Genomic DNA, 25,377 nt, shown 5'->3' on the forward strand with positions numbered 1-25,377 from the left:
CCAGCCTGGCCAAAATGGTGAAATCCCGTCTGTACTAAAAATACAAAAATTGACCGGGCGCGGTGGCTCACCCTTGTAATCCCAGAACTTTGGGAAGCCAAGGTGGGCGGATCACGAGGTCAGAAGACCAAGGTCATCCTGGCTCACTCGGTGAAATCCCGTCTCTACTACAAATACAAAAAATTAGCCGGGCTTGGTGGCACGTGCCTGTAATCTCAGCTACTCTGGAGGCTGAGGCAGGAGAATCGCTTGAACCCGGGAGGTGGAGGCTGAAGTGAGCCAAGATGGCGCCACTGCACTCCAGCCTGAGCAAGACAGAGTGAGACTCTGTCTCAAGAAAAAAAAAAAAAAGAAGTGTGCCTAAAGGGAGGCTCTTCCGCACCATCACATCAGAGAGAAACAAGGATAGGAAGGGGCAAAGACCACAAGACATCTTGTTTCTTTTTTAAGATTTTATGTGAAGAGGAGATTTGAGTATTTAAGATTTGAGGAAATAAAGGCTGATTTCATTTAAAGATAAAATTAATTGAGCCAAGTGCAGTGGCTCATGCCTGTAATCCCAGCACTTTGGAAGGCTGAGGCGAGCAGATTACTTGAGGTCAGGAGTTCGAGACCCAGCCTGGCCAAAATGGTGAAATCCCGTCTGTACTAAAAATACAAAAATTGACCGGGCGCGGTGGCTCACCCTTGTAATCCCAGAACTTTGGGAAGCCAAGGTGGGCGGATCACGAGGTCAGAAGACCAAGGTCATCCTGGCTCACTCGGTGAAATCCCGTCTCTACTACAAATACAAAAAATTAGCCGGGCTTGGTGGCACGTGCCTGTAATCTCAGCTACTCTGGAGGCTGAGGCAGGAGAATCGCTTGAACCTGGGAGGCGCAGGTTGCTGTGAGCAGAGGTTGCACCACTGCACGCCAGCCTGGGAGATAGAGCCAGACTCTGTCTTTAAAAAAAAAAAAAAAAAAAAAAAAGGTAGATAAAATTAATTGAGAAGATCTGGAATGTTAATATAAGATATTGATAAATAAAACTACATAATTTCTACTAATTTTGTTTTTTATTTGTTTGTGTTTTTATAGTCATGTCGTAAAAAAATCTTTCTTTCATGGAAAACTCTGTTTAGGTATTTCTGGATCCTGTGGGATCAGATTGACAGAAGAAAGGAGATGCTATCTCAAATTGACATCTTCAAACTATCATGCTTTGTAAAATTATGTTTTAAAACCTGTTTACAGCCACACTTGACACTTCTGAGGCCAGATTCTCTAGAATAATTACTAAATCTGGGTTAAATGTTTTCTCTCTTTTATTACCAATTTTATCAGGTGACCTTTATGAAGCATCCAAACTTAGCATTGACTGAGGCCATTTCCAGTGTATCTTCCACAGATAGTCTTTGCTAATTTTTTTCAAAATAATTGAGAGAAGTGTTTTATGTATTCTGAGAGCCTTTACAAAACATGAGGGAAAGTTGACACTTTTCCAAAAAATTATTTGTGGGTGGAATCCCTACATTTTATCATGTGTATATTATTACTACTAGAAAAGGGGTAATAGCTTAAATATCTAAATATTTATTATAATTAATAATAAAAAGATTTACTTGTCAATAGAAATAGGTAAGGAATAAGAAAGGGGAATTTATATAGAGCTAAAAATAGACAAGATTTATGAAAAAATCCTAATCAATTCAAATTAAAATGTAAAGAGAGTAATTTTGTCTGGTATATAGTAGATGCTCAGTAAGTACTTTTTACTAAATGAAGAAAGTAACATATTTCATTTATCCAACTGACAAAGGGTTTTAAAAATAATGTGAATCTCCAGGATTAATAAGATATCCAAGCAAAAGAAAACAGCATTAGGTAACTACCAATTCAGACTGTGGATATTGAACATCTAGATTCTAGATTTTTTTTAGCCTTTAGTCTTTTTTTAGCCTTTACTAAGAAAGTAAGTGCATTTTAGAACAGAATATAACCACATTCAAATTACAAACTGTATTTAAAAAAATGACAATAGCATTAATATAAATGGCAAAACCATCTCAAGACTTAACCCATAAAAGAAAATTTATTTTAAACTATGTCATTTAAGCAAACAGGATTTAAAATACAAGAAATTTTATGCTAAAGGATATATAAATATATAAATAAGTATTAACTGCAAATACTACTATCTCTGGCAAGAAAATTTCCCCCAGTATATGCACAGATGGAGGTAGAAAAGAGCAAAGAAGGCGATATCCTGAGTAAGGTCACTGAAAATAGATAGGACTTCTTTTCCATCAGTCTTAATTCCAAAGAACAGTAGAAAACTCCGAGGGGAAAAAAAAGTGCTGATCTTCCCTTATCATATTATTGACACTTCGTAATGTTTGGGGATCTCCAAAAAAATTAATTATTTTCTTTCTCTAGAGTTTATCTATGATGCCCAGAAACCGTTGACTTCCTGGAACTGTTATTAATAATTCATATTCTTGCCATGTTTTTCAGATACTGTGTCCTCTGCCAATAAATTCTAATAAATTTTCACTTCTTTTCTTTCAATAACATACTAGAGAATATGTTTCAGACTCAAATTAATCACCGATCATGTTAATGGCTCCTAGGAGTTTACTTCCGATACCTCTTGTTGTATTAAATCAAACTTGATAGTGTGCTAGATCATGGCTCAGCTGGGTTTTCATAAAAGCACTGGTATTTAATATGATTTATGCCTGGCTTTCTGTTAATATCTTTGGTTATTGTGTGCTTTATTTTTAAAACAGACATTCTTAGCAACTGGCACTCCTTTAAAACCTATCATACTTTTAAAATATTTTACAGGAAGCATTTTACAGTAAAACGTGTCCTTTATTTTATATTATAGTCACTTAATAGTGAACAGGAATAATTTATTTAATTTATAATCAAAATATGAATATTTTACTTGTGGTTTGGAAAAAGTATCATATATACTTTTAACATATATACAAAACATATATAAATAAAATGTACACGTGTTTTATTTAAAAGGTAAATTACATGAAAGATTATTAGGATGTTGAAAGTATTCTATTTTTTAAAGCTTTGCAGCAAAGGAGCAGTTCTGGGAGAACCATTTGATGCATCTGCGGAAGATATAGCAAGCGTGGCGAGTTTCATTGAGACAAAGCTTGTTACCTGTTATCTACGGATGAGGAAACCAGATCTTGCCCTGAATCATGCACACAGGTAAAATCATATACTAATAAGTGCAAGTAAATGCTGTTCGTGCTAGTGAAGGGTACTATCTGAGCCTGCCTGATCACCTTCCATTTTATTTCAATTTAAAGAAGAAACAAACCACATTTATTTACTGCTTGGTTTATATCAAGTGAGGCAATCATGGAGACCACAAAAATCTCAAAACCTAATGGAAGAAATAGAGACGCAAGAAACTATTCATAATGCAGGGCAAAGCTAAGAGGCAGACAACTGCAGAAGCAAATTGCTATGGGAAGAAAGGAGGGAGAGAACAGGTAAATAAAGGAGGTGGTATTCAAAGGTAAGAAGGATTGTCAAAACTGCAGTTGTGGAATGGTAGAAGGGAATTCTGACTGTGAAGTATGAGCCAAGACTTGAAAGTTTATGGCTTATTTGGTGATCACATTAGCTGATTCAAAGGATCCTTTGGACAGCTTTCCAAAGGTATGAAATACTTTTTATCTCGGTCCTTAAAATTTTCTTTTTTATATTTCTATTCTTCTTTAGAAGTATGTATCTGTGTGTCACTATATGACTTCCTAGAGTCCCCAGAGTTACCCAGGCCTGTCTTTTCTTCTATAAAAATGTACCTCTCCTATATTTTATGTTTTAGGGGTCTTTCTCTCATGCGTGATAATCAGTTTTAACCTGCAGCAAAGATAAAGAGATTGTATTATGCCTTTCAACAGACTCTTTCCTTGAAATGGTGATGACTCTATCCCTCCCTGTCTGACTTTGAGCAATTTACCTAGAACTTTTGTGTTGTTCATTTTCTCATCTCACTTCCTGTACTTCTTTTGGATACAAATGGCAAACTAATATCAAAATGAAAATATAATTTCTGCTCTCTTAATAACCAACTGGGGAATATGATTATCAGTTATATTAAGACTAATTTGTAAATGGGAGATTTATTAGCACGGTAAAAGTCATTTACAAACTCACATCCACTAGGATGTAAAAGTTGTTTCTACCCAAGATTTTTCACAGCCCTAGTAGTGAACTTAAACTTGACCTCAAGAACCTACAGACAACAAAATCACTTTGAAATTCACAAGACAACCTGTTTGAAAGCCATTCTACCTCTTAAGTAAACTACAAAACCTAGAGGCAGATTCCCTTTGACATTAAAAGAAAATTTTAATCCCTATATTATCTGGAAATAGTTTATGCAACCATAGTTTTCAAAAAACATCAAGATATATGGTCGGTCAAAGAATTTTGTTCTATTTCCATTTGAAATAAGAAATATTGGAAAGGTAATGTGTATTTCAGTATGTCAAAATATTGCAACTTCTGGGCTACCTGGGTGATTTGTGGGAAAAATATTTGTGAACTATTTACAGACTAAAAAAATATTCGATCATGCAAAAGAAAAGAACATAAATAAGTAAAAATTTTAAACTTAGAAATAAACATTTGCAAGCTATTTATAGACTTCAAAATATTCATAAAATCCAAAGGCATGCATAAACAATAATATATTGAGATGCACTGAAAGTAATCATACTTCACCTTCTTCATGGTTATAATCATACATAAAAAAGGCCACCTATATGGCCTACATTTTAAAGGAAATATTTCTTGGATATCAGAATAGTTTGATGAATTTTTGAATCATATTTAATAATAAAAGGGTTCCAAATGGCATGGTCATGGCAAAATGTAATTAATTCATTGTTGTTAAAAGTAAGTAACAGTCTCTGGTAAGTAAGAATTCAGTAAAAAAAAAAAAAAAAAAAAAAAGTAATGAGAACGAAAGATCAAAAATTCCACTGTAATCCAAATATAAGAACCACAAGATGCTGCAGTTCCTGAGAATGCAAAAATCAGCTTCAGTAGGTTCACTATTTAGAATTAGAAAATTTCTGCTTTGAAACTAAGAGTGCTTTTCCAAGACCTTGAAAACTACTGAATTGAATGTATTTAACAGTGAATAGTAAAATTATCTTTCCTATTATATTAGAATTAACTTTTGTAAAATAATTTTTGCTGCTGTTCCTAAGTTGAACATTAAGTAGGAAATGCAAATCAATAAAGGTTAAACAGTCAATTCATACAATTAATAATGCACCAAATGAAATAAATCATTTTGCTGCTCTGGTCATAGTGCAGAACTGCATAAGTCAGTACATATGATTTTAATATCAAAACATCTTGAAAGATCTTAGATTTTAAAACCATCTGAAATACAATCAACGAATGTGTTTTATAAAATAAGTTAATTAGGATATTTACTCTATAAATAGCTTACAACCATTAGTTATATACTCAATGCAGAATTCTGCTTTTGTATTATTATCACATTGTGAAAGTTGATACTAATCATGAATCAAAATTAAAATATTCCTTTTTTGCATTTATTTGCATTTGCTGAAGCATTTTCTCTTTAATTTTATGGAAATGTGAGGTCTACTGCATATTTTTAGGAGACTCGTTAATACAAAAATTAGCTTAAAAACTATCATGTAGTTTTGCTTCTGATAAAAATAAATGCATATTGTTTTGTTATAGAGAAGACTACAAGAACCCTAACTTTATGGTTTTAAGATCAACAAAGATATGTTTTGAAATTAATCAGCTAAGCATTGTCATTTAAACTAAAATAGTCAACAATACAAAGACTCTGAAAACAACTATTATCAAAATGGCTCTTCTTTTTATTCATAACATATCCAAAGTGGCAAATATAAGTATTATTTTTTACTTCAACCAAAAGTAATGCTTAGACTCTCCTAATACATTAACTCTCTGCTCACTTCATTAAACCAGTGCCACTGTTTATCAGAAGATGTTTTGAACATTTCTAGAGACCAATTTGTAATTACTGCTTTCTTATCAAGATTAAAAATTCTGCTATGATTCTTTTCTTATTATATAAATATATTTTGATATACATACAATTTTGTTGCCACAAGGTGGCAGACAAGATGAAGTCTAAAGTACCAAACATGTAAGAAAAAATCCCTATTTTAAAAATTATTTTATAAAAGTAGTATCTACATTCATTCATTCATTTTGAAAAACTTATTAAATATTTCCACCAAGAGCCTATTCCTGTGCTAGGCAGTAGAGAGACAGTTATAAATAGAAAATACATGATGCTTATACACCAGCAGAAGTAGCAAACAAAGTGTAAATAAATAAATAAATATTGGCATATATATGAGATGAAGAGTATGATAAATGCTGTGAAGGAAATCAATGTAAGTTATGTTGCAGAGGCAGCATAGTATATTTAGTCAGAACACAAAGTCTAGAATGTGACTGCCTAGGTTCAAATTATGACTCCTCCACTCACTAGACTGAATTTAGTTTTTGATAAAACTAGGTTATAATAGTACTACTTCACAAGCACTATTTCACAAGGTTTTGTGAAAAATAATTATAAACCCATGAATTTTTTATTCTAACCATGACACGGTTATTGGTACTGAATCTGCCTTCTTGCTGTAAACAACTGTAAAACTGAACAAAATATAAGAGGCAACTGTTTTGAGGCCTTAGACAATGGTCAGAGCAGGACTGTGATCCCTGAAAGAAGGAAAATGCACATGATGAGCCCCATAATCTTCTCAGCTTTTTGCTCGGTTTATTTTTCTGCCCTAGATCAGGGACATGGATATCAAGTTAAACTGCAGTCTCACCAAACCTAAGAGGCCGAGATTAGAATAGCAAGGCTGCCAAGGAAGCTATAATTACAGGAAACATGGCCAAGAAAGAGGCAGTTGTGTGAAAGGGTGGAGAGACAGAAGTCTGCATGGGAATTTACTATAAGTTCTTAGCCAAGATCTCTGCCATGCATGTGAGGAAAGAGATTCCATGTAGCAGAAATTGCCTGCCACAGAACTAAGTGCTAAATGGAAATACTTAGATGACCTGCAGTGCTTGGAGATGTTGATGTTGGAGTACTAGGGTAAATAGACTTCACTGAGCACCTCAGGTACTCAGTTGAGCCCCAGAAAGATCATACTGCAATAATAAGGACCATACCTACCAAAAGGACCACAGCTTAAGATTAAATTCAAAGACAAAATAGGCCTGTCCTAACAAAAAATACAACTAAGCTTCATAAGAACAAGAGTATCTGCCACTGCATTCTCTCACAGGGGGAAAAAACAAAAACAAAAACAACAAAACCTCAACATCCTAACATATTTTTCAGGAAATATGTCATAATCCATATTCCCCACAAAGTCTCACCCAAAATATCCAGCATAAAGTTAAAAATTACCACACATGCAAAGAAGTAGGAAAATGAGACTTAAGACAATAAGTAGTCCATAGAAATAGACTTCAAGATGTAGAACCAGATATAGATCTTCAAGACCCAGATGCAGAACTGGCAAACAAGGATTTCAACAAACCTACGAAAATACGTTCAAGGATCTTAAGGTAAAAATAGTTATAATGAGTGAAGAGATGAGAATCCCAACAAAGAAACAGAAGCTATAGGAAGAACCAAATGGAGATTTAGCATAGATGAATAAAATATTTGAAATTTAAAATGCACTAATTTATTACTTTAACATCAGTTTGGAGAATGCTAAAGAAAAGACTAATGAAGCTGAAGACAGACCAATAGAAATTACCCACTGTAAAGACAAGAGATAGACAATAAAAGATTTTTTAAAAATTAACCAACGGCTCAGTGACCTGTCTTCAGGGATAGTAACAAGAAATCTAACATACGTGTAATTGAAGTCTCAGAGAAAGAGGAAAGAGAAAATAGGATGCACTATACAATAAACATAAAAGGTTATTTTTAATGCTCACTTTTCCTATGCTATTATCAAAGTAGATTTTAAGAGAAGGTGTACTACTAGAGATGAAAATAAGACTCAATTAAAATTTCAAAAATTTTAAAATCTTATAGAGCTTGTTCTCTAACCATAATGGAATTAAATTAGAAATCAGTTTAAGAGTAAGATTCCCAGAAAATCCCTTAAAATACTTGGAAATTAAACCATACCCATCTAAGTAACTCACGGATCAAAACATAAGAAAATTAAACAAACAAAGGCATAGATTTGAATCCCTGTTTTATCACTTACTAGCTTTGACTTTCATAATTAACTTCCCTTTACCTCTGTTTTCTCTTCTTTAAATATGAGTAAACTGCTTAAAAACATTCCTGAATCTCAAAACCTACCAGGCTTGTGTTTATTATAATCCCACCACCAAAAGCAAATACAGGTAATTCTCATTGGTATTGGAAATAAGCTCTATATTTTCATAAAGGAGACTATTATTTTTTAAATACCCTTCTGCCTGTAATCCCAGCACTTTGGGAGACTGAGGTGGGAGGATCACCTGAGGTCAGGAGTTTGAGACCAGATTGGCCAACATGATGAAATCCCATCTCTACTAAAAATACAAAACTAGCCAGGTGTGGTGGCACATGCCTGTAGTCCCAGCTGCTTGGGAGGCTGAGACAGGAGAATGGCTTGAACCCGGGAGGTGGAGACTGTAGTGAGCTGAGATGGCGCCACTGCACTCTAGCTTGGGGGAGAATTCTGTCTCAAAAATAAATAAATAAATAAATAAAACACCCTTCTGGACATAACATACTCAATAAAGTGGACAATTAGAAAACTCCTATGAAAATACAACTTTTGGGATATCATCAATCACAATTTTGGGGATAATTATGGTCAAACATCATATTCACTTAAAGCATTACAGATACTCATGAGTTTTAGAAAGAATTGATTCATAGTAAAAGTAATAGGAAATTTGCAAATTTCTTACAGATACCAAGAAATGAGATATTTTAAATACAATGCTCTCTTCCTTACCAGAACTAAGAGTTGAAAATTTGGCCACTAAAAGTAACACATAAATAACATTAGATAAAATAATTCTCATGACCTTGGATGAACTTAAACAAAACCATAATATAGTAAAAGAATAGGGAACATTGCTGGTGCTAAAAACCATTGCTGGTGCCAGTTTCTTGATATGAACAAATGTATAGACTACTAAGTATTAGTGTTGATACTGCTTCTAGGGGACAATAATTGGGAACACAAAAGAAAAGGATGTAATCTTACCTGCATATATGTCTTAACACCTCACAATGTCTTGCTTTGGGAAAACATATGCGTGGTTGTTTTGATGATATTGCCATTCATTTCTGAAAGACATTAAATTATCCATACTCATTTTCATCAACCCTTAAAAGAAAGACTCAATGAAGAGAATGTTCATTCTTACTATCTCCTTCTGTGATTCATAGATTACTGATTGTTTCTTCCAATTAAATGAAACAAACACAGTCTCTGTGTGTGTGCCCATGTGTGCATGAGTTTATGTTTATTTGGGCTTTCAAATGTGAAGAAAATAAAAGAAAATCCTGGCATTGCTATTTTAAAAGCATTCCTGAATCTGGTTGGTCTTTTTGCAAGTTAGGCAGTTTGCCTCCTTGAGAAGTCAGGAGAAATAAAAATGCTGTATGGATCATTAGTACTTTATGTCTCTTGCTATTGTATTCCCATGAAAATAAATCCACCTATAAAAAGATCCATTCTCTGAAGATCACATTAAACATTCCAACTCATCCTTTAAACGCTAAAAAAATATAAAAAGGATGCTAATTTTTGTGAAAGGGCAAAGATTATACCTCTTTTGTTTCTACTGTAGGGAACAACTATTATGCAACACCTTTCTGCAGTGCAAAGTTGACTACATCAAGAAGTAGTTCTCAAGCAGGAACAAGAACAAGCATTCATTGAACACCCACCATGTGGCAGGTGGAAACTGAGCCCTTCATAAGCTATCTCACTTAGTTCTTCCACTAACTTCCTGAGAAGGTTTTCTTATTACCATTTCCCTGGCAAATAAACTACATCCCAGCAAACCTATGACATTATCGTCACTATTCCTCCTCCAAAAATTCTAGTTGTCATGTCATTTCATCGTGAAAATGATGAACCTTTAAAATCTGGAGGACTTCCCTTGCAGGTTACAGTAGCATTGAGAAATACTAGACATTGTCTTTGAAATCACAGAACGCAGATTTCAGCTACCACTTCACTCACTGGGTTGTAAAGCCTTGCTTTCGTCATGTGTGATTTGTGAATAATAACATTTAGCAAGTCTATTTTACAATATTGACACAACACAACTTTTAAATCATGAGACTCTACTAACATATGTCCACTTTCTTCCCCTTTCTTATACCTGAAATCCTCCCTCCTCTTTGTGATTATCATATGAATTAGTAAAATAGCCTTGCAGGGTAAATACATAGACTGACTTGTATAAAAAGTAAGAAAAATGATAATGAGGATTAAAGCAAATAAATTCCAGAAAATAATTAAATATAACTATATATTATCCAAATAAAAATGGCTAAGTTTCTAAGGGTCATCATTTGTTTCTCTTAATATGAACACAAGAAACGGGATCCAGATGGCTAAGACATCTAATTAGAGGTTTCTTTACTAAAGAAGAAAAGGAGGAGGAAGAAGAGAAGAAGGAGGTCAGGGGGTGGAGGAGGAAGACAACAATGACTATGTATAATAAGAGAGGAAAATGTAAAGACATAGCAAAGACAGAGAAAAACAGATTAGGCCCCTCTTGAGCTTTTAATCACAGGCATGTTCTGGAGGTGGATCAGATTCCCTGAGGAGCCTTCCAAATTGCACAAGATGTGATAAAGGGATCATATTCTGTTTATTTTAAATACACTCACCACCTTTTAAATGCGTCTATTGATCATTTTTTTATTTTAACATAGCTTGCAATTATTAATTAAAATAGCTCTGCCTACAGCGCTCCTGTATTGCCTTGCCTCTAGGACACTTTCCCATGCCTACCACAGCTCTTCACCCAGACATTTTATCTTCTAACCTTATATTCAAGTTGACAGCAGTTTAGTTTATAATCATCTTGCTTGATGTTTTCTTTCTCATCTTAGTTTTCACTCTTTCTCTTCTTAAAATTTAACCTCATCTTATCCCTGAGGTCAGTGCCCACTTGGCATTTATCTTTCCCATTTACTCATGAATATGAAAATAGCTTATAAATGAGGAAACAATATATGCACTTAATGGAGTAGTATTGTTATGAAACAATGCATCTGTTGTTGGGGGACTCTTTAGAATGTGAATCTACTAGTTATTATTGATCTGTTCTTTGCTTTTGACTTCCATGCGGTCCTCAGAAAACAGATTAGGGTGTGCTAATGCACAGCTCCCATGCTGAGGACTGCCTTCGGGAGATGTTCATTTTGATACTTGAAGCTGGCAAGAAGGCTGCACAGGTACTCCTTGTGAGTGGGTTTATTCATGTTATTTTAGGATGATTCTTTTATATTTGTTTTTCACTTTCTAATATATCAGCTCTAAAATCCATTCTAGTGAGTTGAACAAGTCATTTAGCCTTTCTGCAAACTCTTTCTCTGTAATTCTCACTGAGGCATTAAAAACATTCATGTACTTAAGATTTTAAAAGTTCTAAAACATGTAAGTGGTGTGTCCTGGGGTTTAAAAAAAAAAAAAAAGTTCTAGATTGTCAAGGATTAACTCTATAATTACAAATAAAGAGAGAAGTTGTAAGATTCCTTGTACTACAGGGAAACAAACTTCAGAAATCAAAGGCCTGAGTTTGAATCTGTGCAAAATTGCTGGCGAGCCTTGACTTTCTCAAGTCACATAATTGCCCTTAGCCTCAATTTCTGGATTTCTAAACATAAGATCATGACAATATCTTCCTCAACACTTGTGAAAGGGGTCAGATGATATTACAGATGTGAAAATGTTCTACAAATGGAAAATTTCTGTGCAAATTTCATCCTTAATGTCACCTTTGTGACATTTCAAACACCTCAGGTGACCAACCTGAAATTTTACGAGTGTAGAATCACGAACTTCTTTTCCTGAGCTCATTTGCTCTATTTAGCACAGTGAGTGGCTGGTCTATTTAATGCTTATCAACAAGGAGAAAACTATTTTGATGGTCCCCATGGGGACATGTCTGTTTTTAGCCTCCCAATTTGTTGCCTCTACATGCAAAATATTTCCAGACAAGTGGTGAAAAACTGAAATAGGTAAGGACCAACACTAAAACTGAGAAATTCTAGGGAAACATAGAGAGCTGATGAATACTAGATACCCAAAAATATTTTAAAAGATTAGCTTAGAGGAAAACTGGAAGACTACCCACATTTCCAAATTTAACCAGCACAGTTTTAAGGAACTAAAACTCATTCCCACTGAATCTGCCTCTCCCAGGCTATACTGTAAAACTCATGCTTGTGTCTTGTTCTCAAGGCAACTTCCCTCAATGTTTTTTTGCCCTAATAGTCTTTTCTGGGACATTTGGCGTGGAGAAGTCACTATATAGGCTATTACATACAAGGTTACAAGTAGCAAGAGACAAACCAGTCTTTATTGGAGATTTAAAAAAAAAAAAAAAAGACTCAGATGCCAACCCCTACTCATTTTATAACTCTTGCCAGCCTATGCCTGATATTTAAAATTTTCTCTCTTCCTTTCCAGATAGAAATCCCTTGTTGAATATGCATGACTCACTCTCATGCTAGTAGTTTACCTTTGAAGAGCGGATGACCTTACAAACAGACACCACTCTGCTATCCCTTTGACTTTTGACATTTCAATAATGTGTATTTTATGGATACGAATATTTTTTAGGATATTCCATACATATTCTACATTACTGACAACATAGCATTAGCCTTAACAGGCGTTTTGCAAATCCTGTGGTTATACTGTTATTGCTGTATTTCCTCAAACCATTCCTCATTTTCTTTTCTGTTGCTACGGCAAGAATTCCTCATATTCATCCTCTCTTGGGCTTGTGACCTTTTCTCATTTCTTGTTGAAGTCTGAAGAGCAGCCATATGTTAAGTTATAACACCTTTAGTTTGAGAAGAAATGTCTCCTTGGTGGCACTGTCTATAACTTTGCTCACAGGTTATAGATATGACATACAACTTCCTTATGATTCTTTCTCACTGGGGAAAGTGCAGACCATGTACCTTTCCTGGCTCACCTAGGCAAAATAATTTTGTAATTGGATAGAAGTATTCTTATGTTATTACCAGTTATTAAACTTTTACTAGCAAATATGACCTTGACACAGAAGACAGTTGAATTCAAAGCAGTGTTTGATTTTTGAATGCTTAACAATGAGAAATTAGCAGATGAAAGAAATATATACTTTACTCTACATTTAACCTTATCATTTTGCTTTGTTTTTAGACTTCTAGTTCCTATAAGTTTTCCTTGTGGAATCTGTTCAACACATACAGGCTCTGGGAAAGTAGTTCTTGGTTTTTGTGGAAAGAAAATAATGTGAAAATAACATCGAGAAGTCACATGTACGTACCCAAAAAAGGCAGAGAGGGTATTTTCATCTTAGGAAGGAGGGCAAAAGGATGGTGTAATATAATGCAAATTATCCAACAAGTATGTTCCATGTGCTTCTTCATCTTCATTCTTGTAGTTACAGCCTTCATCCAAATTTTGACTATTTACTTATATAGTGATCCTCAAACTTGGAGGATTTTACCATATTTTTAAACATTATATAATTTTATATTTTAATGTTGTTATATTTTTAAACATTATTAAAGATACCAAAGGGTTTTTGCTTATGAGTCTCATCTATAAATATTTGCCATATAGAAATGACAACTTAGAAATTAAAATATATTTATTTACTCGTTCACTTCAAAATGATAATCCCATTACATGTTAACATAAATAAATATTTTGTGAAAAAAAAACTGCAATATTTTTAAACATGCATGAAAGCAGTAACATTGTCTGACATTCTGCAAGAGTGATTTCATAAAAGGAAGCTGAGTGCTCATATCTGATCCTGCATTCAATCTATTATAATATGGTTGACATATATGAACAACATTCAATGTCAGACAAGGTATGCAGCTAGACAATGAAAGACAATTTGAATAGTCTTTTCAGATAATTTTGAATATTCTTCTTTGATACTACACCAAGACTTGACAAGTGGTAGTTTCTTAATGATTAATTGCAATATGGATTCTGAAACCATATCAATTCAATGTGGTACTCTGTAACATTAAAAGCCATTAGTTCATCTTATACTTTGATTGGATTGTTTATCCATTCATGAGTTAGTAATATCGCCTGTTGGTCATTTCGAAAATATGCAGATTTCCAAACGTTGACACATTTCATTATGCAAAACCAAATGTTTAAATCGCAGTTGTTAATATCGCCAACCTCATCAGAAAATCTTAGAGCATTGGGTGACTGTCAAGCTCACAGTGACAGATGTAAGTTTTCCAAAATACTAATTTTTGCTTGAAAGCTCAAACTTTTATCACTAGCAATATATACTGTCAGTTGTGTTCCTTTAAGTGTTCCTTTAAGTGACAGGCACACATTTCATTTTTTAGAAAATGTCTGCCAAATTTCAAGTCTGATAATCATAATTTGTTCATCATTCTTCCAAGAAAAATATAGTGTTCCATAAAAACAGTGGCTAAATCAGCTCACAAATGTAAACAATGGCACAAGGGCAGAAGTGCTTCTCCCCAAGACAGCTATTATATTTTGGTATGCAGAAGAAGTGCTTGATGCACACTTCTTACATCATCCTACCAAATGTTAAAGAGACATGTACTCAAGGATTGAAATTTATTAAAATATATATATAGAGAGAGAGAGAGAGGCTGAGTGCCCATAATAGTAAAGAATACACTCAATGAATACCAGAACAGTTTGGTATCACCTGTTTGCTTCCTGCAAAGAAGCCAGCTGTTTTCCCCACCATGCTTTTGCAACATTGGTGCAAATGTCAATACAGTGAAAAGGGAAAATAATTTCTTAATATTATTATGAAAATTGACTTCATGAGCCCCTGAAAATGTCAATGAACCTATAGAAAATTTGCAGGCCGCACGTTGAGAACCACTCTACTTTTTCACAGAATCCTTAGCATTCTCCCAGCAATTGGATTTTTCATCAGAATAGTTGCAATAGTTGTCTTCTTTAAAAGTGTTTCCATCATGTGCTTTCTTAGCAATCCCTGAAGCATTAGTAGTTTCTTTCATAAAATTAAAAATCCTTTCACTAATGAACAGCCCTTAATAGACTCCCACCTTCCCCAGTGGTCAATTTATTGCTTTAGCCAAGCTAATTTACCTGGCGGTTGTTAATACGGCTTACCATCCTCTATCACCAAGGCATTTCTGAGCCTCTCTCCCAATGTGAATTTTCTACCTTCCTTCCCTTGATGAGACTATTTCAAAGGCAACTCGAAACTCACTTTCTTTGGATTTTTTTCCAGATTAGCCCTTTTTACCTTTTAAATTGTCCTATCATTGGAAATCCCCTTTCTAAACCTTTTATTTTTTCCGTCTTCCTTGCAAGCATCCCACAGTTTAACTGTTTCAAGTTTTGATGTGTTGTTTACTGGTTATGTATGTATTTTTATTATTTCTCTCAACTAGGTTAATACTTTTAGTTGAGGGCTAGTCAGTTAGTATCCAACGTAACATTTTCAACAAAAACAACACAATATATGCTGTTGTCGTTATATTCACAGAAATGGCAGCACTGCTAAAAATATCTGGAAAGCGTATTCTTTCCAAAGTAATGTGCTGTGACACTCTATTTGGTGCAAGTCACAACAGGTTGAGACTCAGTACAGTGAGCCAAAGAGGACAGAATGTCAAAATGGGAGATTTAATCATCTTTGTCAATAAAGAAAGGAGTGTGTATTACAAAGAAAAACCATTAATATATTCATTTATAATATTAGTAATTAGTAGATTTCCCTAATTGGAATCAATTAAAGAAATGGTAATTTGATGTATAACTAAACATTGAATCCAGCATTGATATAATTCCCATATCAAAGTCCATAGCCAATTCAAATTTTGACTTTAAACTTGCAAACTATAGTATATAACCTGGTGATTTAGCTGGGCTGGACATTATCTACATAAACACAATGTCCATTGTGGAACTCCCACTAATTCTGTTAATTTAGCAAAGGAAAATCAGAGACAATATTTAGAAGTCCTACAATGTCATAAAGCATAGGAATAACAATCAATATTTCTCTTTTGGTAAAAGGGCTACAAAGGACTTAGTAGGTAAAATATTGTTATCTGGATGTAATTTAATACTTCCACAGATCAAAAAATTATGATGTTAATATGGGTAATTTTAATACCTGATATACAAATGGTCTTGATTTTTCTGTGAAACATCCCTCTAATTCTAAAACTCTAACATCAAAAATCCCTCTAGTTTTCAGACTGTAAAAGAAATAAGGGTATGATTTTATTATCGAGTAAAATTACATAATGAAATTCAGTATACTATATTTCAGTTCATTTTTTAAATTCTTGTATAATTTGCTATGTGAAGGCAGCATAAAAAAAATAGAATGCAGACAGACACTTCCATACAATAAGGCTACTCAAAATATTAGTTTAAGTATGTTTTTACCTTTCTGGCTCTTTTCTTTAAAACCTGAACAGTGACTGGAACATGGTTTACACTCAAAAATTGTTGCTGAATGAATCATAAGTAATTTCCAACAGGTAGAACAGAGGGAAGTGTATTCATTATACCTTTCAAACTAATCATTCTAAAATACATCTCGGCCCGGCGCGGTGACCCACTCCTGTAATCCCAGCTCTCTAGGGGGCTGAGGCAGGCAGATCACTTGAGGTCAGGAGTTCAAGATCAGCCTGGCCAACATAGCGAAATCCATCTCTACTAAAAATACAAAAATTAGCCAGGCGTGGTGGTGCATACTTGTAGTCCCAGCTACCTGGGAGGCTGAGGCAGGAGAATTGCCTAAACTTGGGAGGCGGAGGTTGCAGAGAGCCAAGATAATGCCACTGCACTTCAGCCTGGGTGCCAGAGTGAGACTCCGCGCCCCCCCAAAAAAATAAAATAAAATAAAACAAAATAAAATAAAATAAACCTCACCCAAGTAACACAGCAAATGGCAAAAAACATGTGAAACTCAACACACCACTCTTGAACCACCATCACCAATCCTCCACCCTCCCCTCCAGTATTAGACAGACAGATGTGTAGGGCCTCACATCTACATCTTTGGTTTCTGAACTTTGATAGCTTTTCTACAAGAGAGCTGATAGCTGATATTTTGGTTCACAGACTCCAAAAGATAATAGGGCCAATACTGTATTATTTTTTAAGAGAAAATGTCAAGAACGAAAAATGAAAATGTCAAAAGATAGGTTGATATACTGTATTACTTAAAGACTATTTTGTTGGGAGAACTGACCAAGTGATTTACTAACAGCTTTTACCAAACAGACTCGGGATTACAATGTAGATGAAAAAATAAACGGGAATTTATTTCACGTTCACTCTATCCAGGCATTTGACAGATGAAAGAAAAAATGGAAAGACACAGTCTACAAAGATGAGGAACTTTTTTCAGATTTTCAAATTATAAAAAAAAAAGGGGGGGGGGAAATTGTTTTCAAATGCCCTACTTACCTATCTCTATGCTGTTATTACGTTAACTGCCTTTTGTTCCTGATCACATCTGCCTAACGTAGAAACTGGAGGATTCTGTATATTTGATGTTCAACTGGGATACAGGCACAGAAGTTGGTGGAGGGTGATCCTTGATATATTCAGGTCACAAGAGATGTAGATCTCATTCGTGAACCTTAGGTATGATTAGGTTCTCTGGAAGCTTCTGAGGAAATGTTGTTCAGCCACTTTATTAACATTGATTTATTCTGTAAATATTTATTGAATGCCTGTTATGTGCCAGTCATTTACTTAGGTGCTGAATATATAAAGGTGAATGATAATAGTGAGTATTACTTCTCATTATGGAGAAGTCTGCAGTGGATAAAGAGTAATTAACTGAGTAAGAAAGTCAAAGAAATGTAGAAAAAAATAAATGTTCTCCATTGCTCAAAAAGGCATTTCCCTGCATGCTTCTAAAGATCCAGTAATCATACTTATTTTTGATGGTTATTTGATGCATGTTAACTGATAATACTCCTTTGGATGAAGAACATGGAAGACTTGAAGCCCTAGGAGACTCCCTTCTAAAGGTTCTTATTTTTTGGTATAGATGATCCATTAAATGTATTATTTGAATCCCCCACTGTAATATTATAAATTCTGTCTTCCTAAACAAGGTAATGTCATACTCAAATTTCAGAGTAAAATATACTTGAACATAGATCCTGATGATTTTTAGTGTGTTTTCATTACTAGCTCTACAAAGAAGATAGAGAATATAATATTTCTTTCTGACTACATACTTTTCAATGTTGTGACAATATAGCAAATCTTTTAAGTAATTATTTCATAAATTATTTGTCATGTTAAGAAATAGGTGTTTGTTGTTCACTTGAGATAATTCTGCAATTTAATATTTTTCACATTTAACTAGTTGTAGAATTAATTGCAATTTTGGGGGTAAAACATGAAAGATAATATTTGAGTTGTTTTCTGTTTGACTTCTCTAAACCTCATTTTCTTCTGCTGTGCCACATACATGCTGAGATTTCAAGTAATATTTGAGAATGATTTCTTGTTATTCCCTGAAGTTAGGTTTTACTTTCATGCTTTTGCAAAAACATACTTTGCTAGTGTTTTGGCAGAGCTATATGCTTTGTTTGACAATAAACTATGGTAATTTTCTTATTTCAAAATCTAACACCTTTATTTCTAATTTTATGCTCTAATACTTTATAAAGTAGTTCTTTTACTCCAATGTAAATTAAATTGGGTTATTCCATTTTTCTATCTTGATTATCTATGGAAGATATTTAAACTGCATGAGCGTTTTAATTCTTTTCAATAAGCAGAGGACTATTATACTTCATTTTAGTTTTAATTTAATTCTAACGATCAATCTTTTGTAGCAAGTCAGTTGACCAAATAAGACAAAACTACTAAGATTTCATTGAATCTCTGTATAGTGACAGCACTGTTGCATAAGTTTTCTTTCTATTCTCATTTTTACTTACCCCAGAATTTAAGTTACTAGATTGAGATTTAGTACTATGCCAACAGCCCATGTTTAAAGAAGCTGTAAGAAGCAACAATATGGAACACTTGCTGATTTTTCTGTAAATCTGTTACTGAGAATACAGATTGTTACATTATAGGGCATCTTTGGATAAGCTCATCTTTCTGATTATAGCCCAAGAAATACTTGAGATGAACAACTGCTTGTTTAATACTGGCTATGTGACCCTCTTTTCATTAGCTACCTGCAAATTTAGATGTGTAGTCCATCTCAATCAAACTTTTAGGATCTTAAGATGTAATATTTGTACACTAACCTCATCCAGCCTTCATCTTAACTATCTCTACTTTTAATCTTGCTTCCACATTCAGTTATTTTTGTTGTCATTTTAACTGTGGTAAAATACACATAACATAAAATGTACAATCTTACCCAGTGTTAAGTGTACAGTTCAATTGTGTTAAGTACTTTCACATTGTGCAAGCAATCTCCAGAACTCTTCTAATCTTGCAAAACTAAAAGTCTATGCCCATTAAATAACAAATCCCTGTTCCCCTTTCCTCCTGTCCCCTGGCAATCACCATTCTACTTCCTGTGTCCATAAATTTGACTACTCCAGGTACCTCATAAAAATGGAAGCATATAGTATTTCTCTTTTTGTATCTGACTTATTTCACAAAGTGTAATGTCTGAAATGCATTCATGTTGTAGCATATGTCTTAATTTCCTTGCTTTATAACGCGGAAGAGTATTCCATTGTATGTTAGGTACCATGTTTTGTTAATCCATTCATCCATGAATGGACGTTGGGCTGCTTCTACCTTTTGATTATTATGAATAATGCTGCTTTGAACATGGGGATACAAATGCTTCTTGGAGACTCTGATTTCGATTATTTTAGGTATATACACAGAAGTGGAATTGCTGGTTCATGTAGTAATTCTATTTTTAACTTTTTGAGGAACTTTCATACTTTGTTCCACAGTGGGTGCGTTGTTTTACAATCCCACAAACAGTGCACAAGCATTCTAATTTCTCCACATCCTTGCCAACACTTTTTCTTTCTGATTTTTTATAGTGGCTATTCTAATGGGTGTGAGATGGTATCTCATGGTGGTTTTGGTTTGAATTTCCCTAACAGTTAGTGATGTAAACATCTTTTCATATGCTTATTGGCCCTTGGTATATCATCTTTGGAAAAATGTCTATTAAAGTTCTTTGTCCATTTTTAACAGGGTTACCTTTTAAATTGTTGTTGACTCAAAGGAGTTTCTTATATGTTCTGGATATTAACCCTGTGTCAGATATATGATTTGCAAATATTTTCTCCCATTCTGTGGGTTGCTGCATTACACTGTTTATATTGTCCTTTGACGAATAGAAGTTTTTAATTTTGATACAGTCCGATTTGTGTATTTTTATTTGTTTCCTGTGAGTTATTTTTACTTTCATTTAATTTCATAAGTATTTTATAAACTACCTTAATCGCTTCCTAGGACAGAAGATAGATAGATAGATAGATAGATAGATAGATAGATAGATAGATAGATAGATAGATAGATAGTAACCACTGTCTCTTCAATATTAGGCATCCTGTCACTTACCTGTGATATCTTAATTTTCCCATTGTTATGAAGGTTTTTCAAATTTATTAATGGCATGAATATAACAAATAGGTCCTACACATCTGAACAAAAGCTATCCATACTTTCTGAATGTGGAGGCATGCACCTGTGGTCCCAGCTACTAAGTTGAGGCTGCAGTAAACCATAATCACACCATTGCACTCTAGCCTTAGCAACAGAGCAAAACCCTGTATAAAAATAAAAATAAAAATCTATCCTTGTGGGGAGACAATTACCCGTGTGTATAGCATTTTTGCATATCTTGTGACCAAGGCACTGACTGGTCTTTGCTCCAGACTATCTTTTCAAAGATGGTTGTATGGCAAACAGCCTTGAAAGAAAAGACAAGTCCTGTTACAGCCTTGCCAGATGTGGTGCTTCCCCTTAGAGCAAAAGATAGGCAAGCTTAGAGCCCATCACAAAATATTCACATTCTCTAAACTCATATTTTTCTCATGTGGTACAACCTACTGCATGTGAAGGTGTCGCCTGACCTTCCTTTCATCACCATCTGGGATCTATAGTTCAGAGAACCGGTAAAAAAAAAAAAAAAAAAGATGAATTAAAAAAACCTCTGATTACTGTTATTGCTGTGAACAATAAACTGTCCTTTGTCTCTGACCCTGGAGGCTCATATCTTCTACCAGCTTCCATAAAACTGTTTCAAGCTAACTTGTTAGTTTGCAAGTAGGGAAAAAAATCTCAGGCTCTTCACGGTGCTGGATACTGCATTATAAGAAATTTTTGTGAATATACTTCAAAGTCATTTAGCCTAATCTCCCACTCAGTGAGGAATTTCTTCTACATGTCCTGACAGATGGCATTCTAAATATCATTTAAATGTTTCCAGTAAAAGGAAACTCTCCTGAAAGCCTGTTGCATCACTGGCTAGTAAGTTCCCTCTTATGTTGAACTGAGCTATTTGTAGCATTATAACTGGTTTTTGCCTGGCCTCATCTGATATTACATTGAATAATTCTTCTATATTCCGTATGGAAGGACTTTGTACTTGAATGTATTTACTGTGGCTCCGACTGATATTATTTTACTCTCTAAGCATATTTATTTCATTCCATATTCTTCACACACTATGTTTTCCAGATCACTCATTCTAGATACCCTCCGATATGGCAATGATCTTCACAGATGCTCAGAACTATAGATGAATTCAAGGGACTATATGACTAAGGCACAATTCAGTGAAAACACCACTTATTATTTGAAAATAATGCGTTATATTGATTTAGCACAATTTTATGTGCAATTTTTGTAGTTCTATTATATTATCATATCATTTAGCTTGCAGTTAGTTAAAATATTCAGATTTTTTCCATGTGATCAAACTCAAGCCATGATTATCTTTATAAAATGATTGTTTATACTTTATAACATAAGATTTTTTATTTTTAAACAGTCCATATTATTTTAAATTTTGCTTCTGTCATCAGTTATATGAGTTCCTGTTTCAGTAAAATTTATGCCATTTGAAAATTTTATCGACATCTTTTCAATTTCTTAATCTTAGTTCACTAATGAAAATAAGGTCCACACAAAGGGCTAAAGACATTTCATTAGATTCCTTATTTCATAATAACACAGGCCATACTTATATTGCATTAATCAGTTATTCAATTGGTTATAATCTACGGAATGACGCCATTATCCAGCATAAATGTCACCATCTTGTCTGTAAAGTTATCATGATTTGCTGAAATTAAAACATTCCATGTTCCTGACTTTCTCTAGATCTGCCACCTATTTCTATTTTAAGAATGTCAGCAAGTTATTAGAAGAATAAGAGGAATGTTTTCTCGGGAGGATAAAACAATCATTACTTTGCTAACAGTTAGACAAGATAATGGTAACTAGACAGGCATCTTTGCCTAAATAAGAAATTGAAAAAAGAAAGAAAGAAGAAAGAAGGAAAGAAAGAAATTCCTTCCCTAATTCCTAGTCTCATATAAAGCTAAAGTCTGAAGTGCCTGGGGTAGTGATAGCAGACATTCACATTCTCAGCACCCAGGCAAAAATCCACAGCTTCTGATTGAGAAGTAGAAGCAAAACATACGCCTCTGGGGAAGAAGTCAGAAATTATCCTGCCCCCATAGCCACTGAAGGAAGGGTAAAGCATAAACCCTATGTTGTGGGGAAGAGATAAAAAGAGATAGAAACCACTCTTGCGCCCGGGGAAGATACCAAGAGGAGTTCTGCTACCACTAGACAAGAAGCAGAAAACGCTCTCTAAAATGAGACCAACCACATGTTCAATGCAGGGTTCGCCTGCTATGAGGAAGAGTCCCAGAATGAGGAGGAAAAGGAGAGAGAGAGAATGGGACAGAGATAAAAAAAACAAGAATTTTCCAAAATTAAAGGGAAAACAATAAAATTCAAGTCCAAGAAGCTTAGAGAATTCTGAGGGAAGTAAAACAAGACAAAACAACAGCAACAAAACAAAAAAAAAAATGGTACTGGAGGTGACAAGCAGTACAACAAGCAAAGAAAATAAACAAATGTTATAGGCTGGAAAGAAAGAAGTAAGTCATCTTTATTTGCAAAAGATGTAGTCATCTATGTAGAAAATCCCAAAGAATTTTTGGAAACACTTTTGGAACTAATAATTAAGCTTAGTTGTATGATGTAGCAGAATACAAGGTCAACATAAGAAATCAATTATGTTTCTATAAATTAGCAATGAACAATCAGAATTGAAATTTTAAAATCATTGCCAATTACAAGGGCAACAAAAAATGTCAAATGTTTGGAATAAATCTAATGAAGTTTGTGTAAGATTTTCATGCTGAAAACTACAAAACATTGATGAGAAATTAAATAAAGCCTTAATTATGGAGAAAAGTGCTATATTTATTGAGTAGATGACTCAATATTATTGTCAATAGATCCTATAGTTTTCTATAGACTTATCAAAACCCAGCAGACATTTAACCAATTAACAGGCTACTTTCTTAAATGTAAATGGAAAAGTACAGAATTTCAATGAGCCCAAACAATGTTAGGGGGAAAAAAAAGAACAAAGTTGGGAGGACTTAAACTACCTGATTTAAAGGTTTATTATAAATCTATAATAGTCAAGACTGTAATAATGGCATAGGATAGACAAATAAATCAACAGAACAGAATACTCCATTCAGAAATTGACTCGCACATATATGGTTAATTGATTTTTGATAATCGTGTCAAGGTTATTCAATAGAGAAAGAATAGTCTTTTCAATTAGTGGTGCCAGGAAAATTGTAGATTTATAAGCAAAAATAAAATGTCTTTATCTTTACTTCACACCATAAATGAATTCAACTCAAATAGTTTATAAATGTTAAAACTATCAAACTTTTTGAAGAAAATAGGAAAGAAATTCTTTGTCACCTTGGATTAAGTGAAATTTTCTTAAATAGTATATTTTAAAGGTATAAATGGTAAAAGAAAAACAGTCGATAAATTGGACATCATCAAAAATCTGCTCTTCAAAAGAAACTATTGAGAATATTAAAGGACAAGCCACAGACTCAGAGAAAACTATTTGCAGTATATGTATCTTACAAAGAATTTGCATCCAAAATACATAAAGAACTCTTACAACACAATAATAAGGAAATAAACTGCCCAGTTTTTTTAAATGGCAAAAGATTAACAAGGACTTCACAAAAGAATATATACAAATGACCAATAACCACATGAAAAGATCCTCAGCATCTTTAGTTACTAGGGGAATGCAAACTAAAGCCACAATGAGATACCATCTACACCTATTACAGTCGCTAAAACTTTAAACACACACATGCATACATGCTGATCATACCAGTTCTGGGGAGGATGCAAAGCAACTGGAACTTTCATGCATTGTTGGTGAGAATGCAGGATAGTACAACCGCTTTGGAAAGACGTTTAGGAGCTTCTTACGACGTTGAGCACATGCTTAGACTAGGACCCAATATTCTCACTCCCCAGTATTTTACCATAAGAAATGGAAGTTTAAATCAAAAGATTTATATATGAATGTTTACAGCAACAGAAACAAAAGAATGTTCATCAGTTGGTGAATGAATAAACAAATTGTGGAAAATGCTAATAGTTAAGCAGTAAAAGGAAGCAAACTATTGATACATATAATAATATGGATGAATCTCAAAACCATTATTCTAAATGAAAGAAGCCTTACATATAGGGTATATACTATATTACTCCATTTACGTGATATTCTAGAGAAGGTAAAACTATAAAGTTGGAAAATAGATCAGTGGTTGCCAGGAACTGGGCATAAGGGAAGAAAACAGATTAAAAAGGAAAATGAGAGAACTGTTTAGCACGGTTGTAAATTTCTGTATGTCTGTTGTGTTGATGGCTATGTATTTGTCAAAACAGACCAAACCATATACTTTTAAAAAGTGAATATGACTATATATAAATTAAAACTGACTTAAATAAAAATATGTTGGAAAAAATTTAACTTTCTGAGAAGTATTACAGAACATGAATATAAACAATAAGAATATTGCCTTTGAAAACAAGCT

The 25,377-nt window shown here is 33.9% G+C and overlaps 1 protein-coding gene across 1 annotated transcript in view; it reads left to right on the forward strand.

Moving 5' to 3' along the window:
- The window catches only part of SPATA16 (spermatogenesis associated 16), a 254,565-nt gene that overhangs the window by 91,512 nt on the left and 137,676 nt on the right, over positions 1-25,377 (forward strand). The window contains exon 3 of the mRNA XM_011968612.1: positions 3,070-3,215. Coding sequence (XP_011824002.1) covers positions 3,070-3,215 — 146 coding nt within the window. The remainder of the gene's footprint in view (positions 1-3,069; positions 3,216-25,377) is intronic.

The sequence above is a fragment of the Mandrillus leucophaeus genome, unplaced genomic scaffold (genome assembly GCF_000951045.1).
Source record: "Mandrillus leucophaeus isolate KB7577 unplaced genomic scaffold, Mleu.le_1.0 Scaffold850, whole genome shotgun sequence".
In the NCBI taxonomy this organism is placed as follows: domain Eukaryota; kingdom Metazoa; phylum Chordata; class Mammalia; order Primates; family Cercopithecidae; genus Mandrillus; species Mandrillus leucophaeus.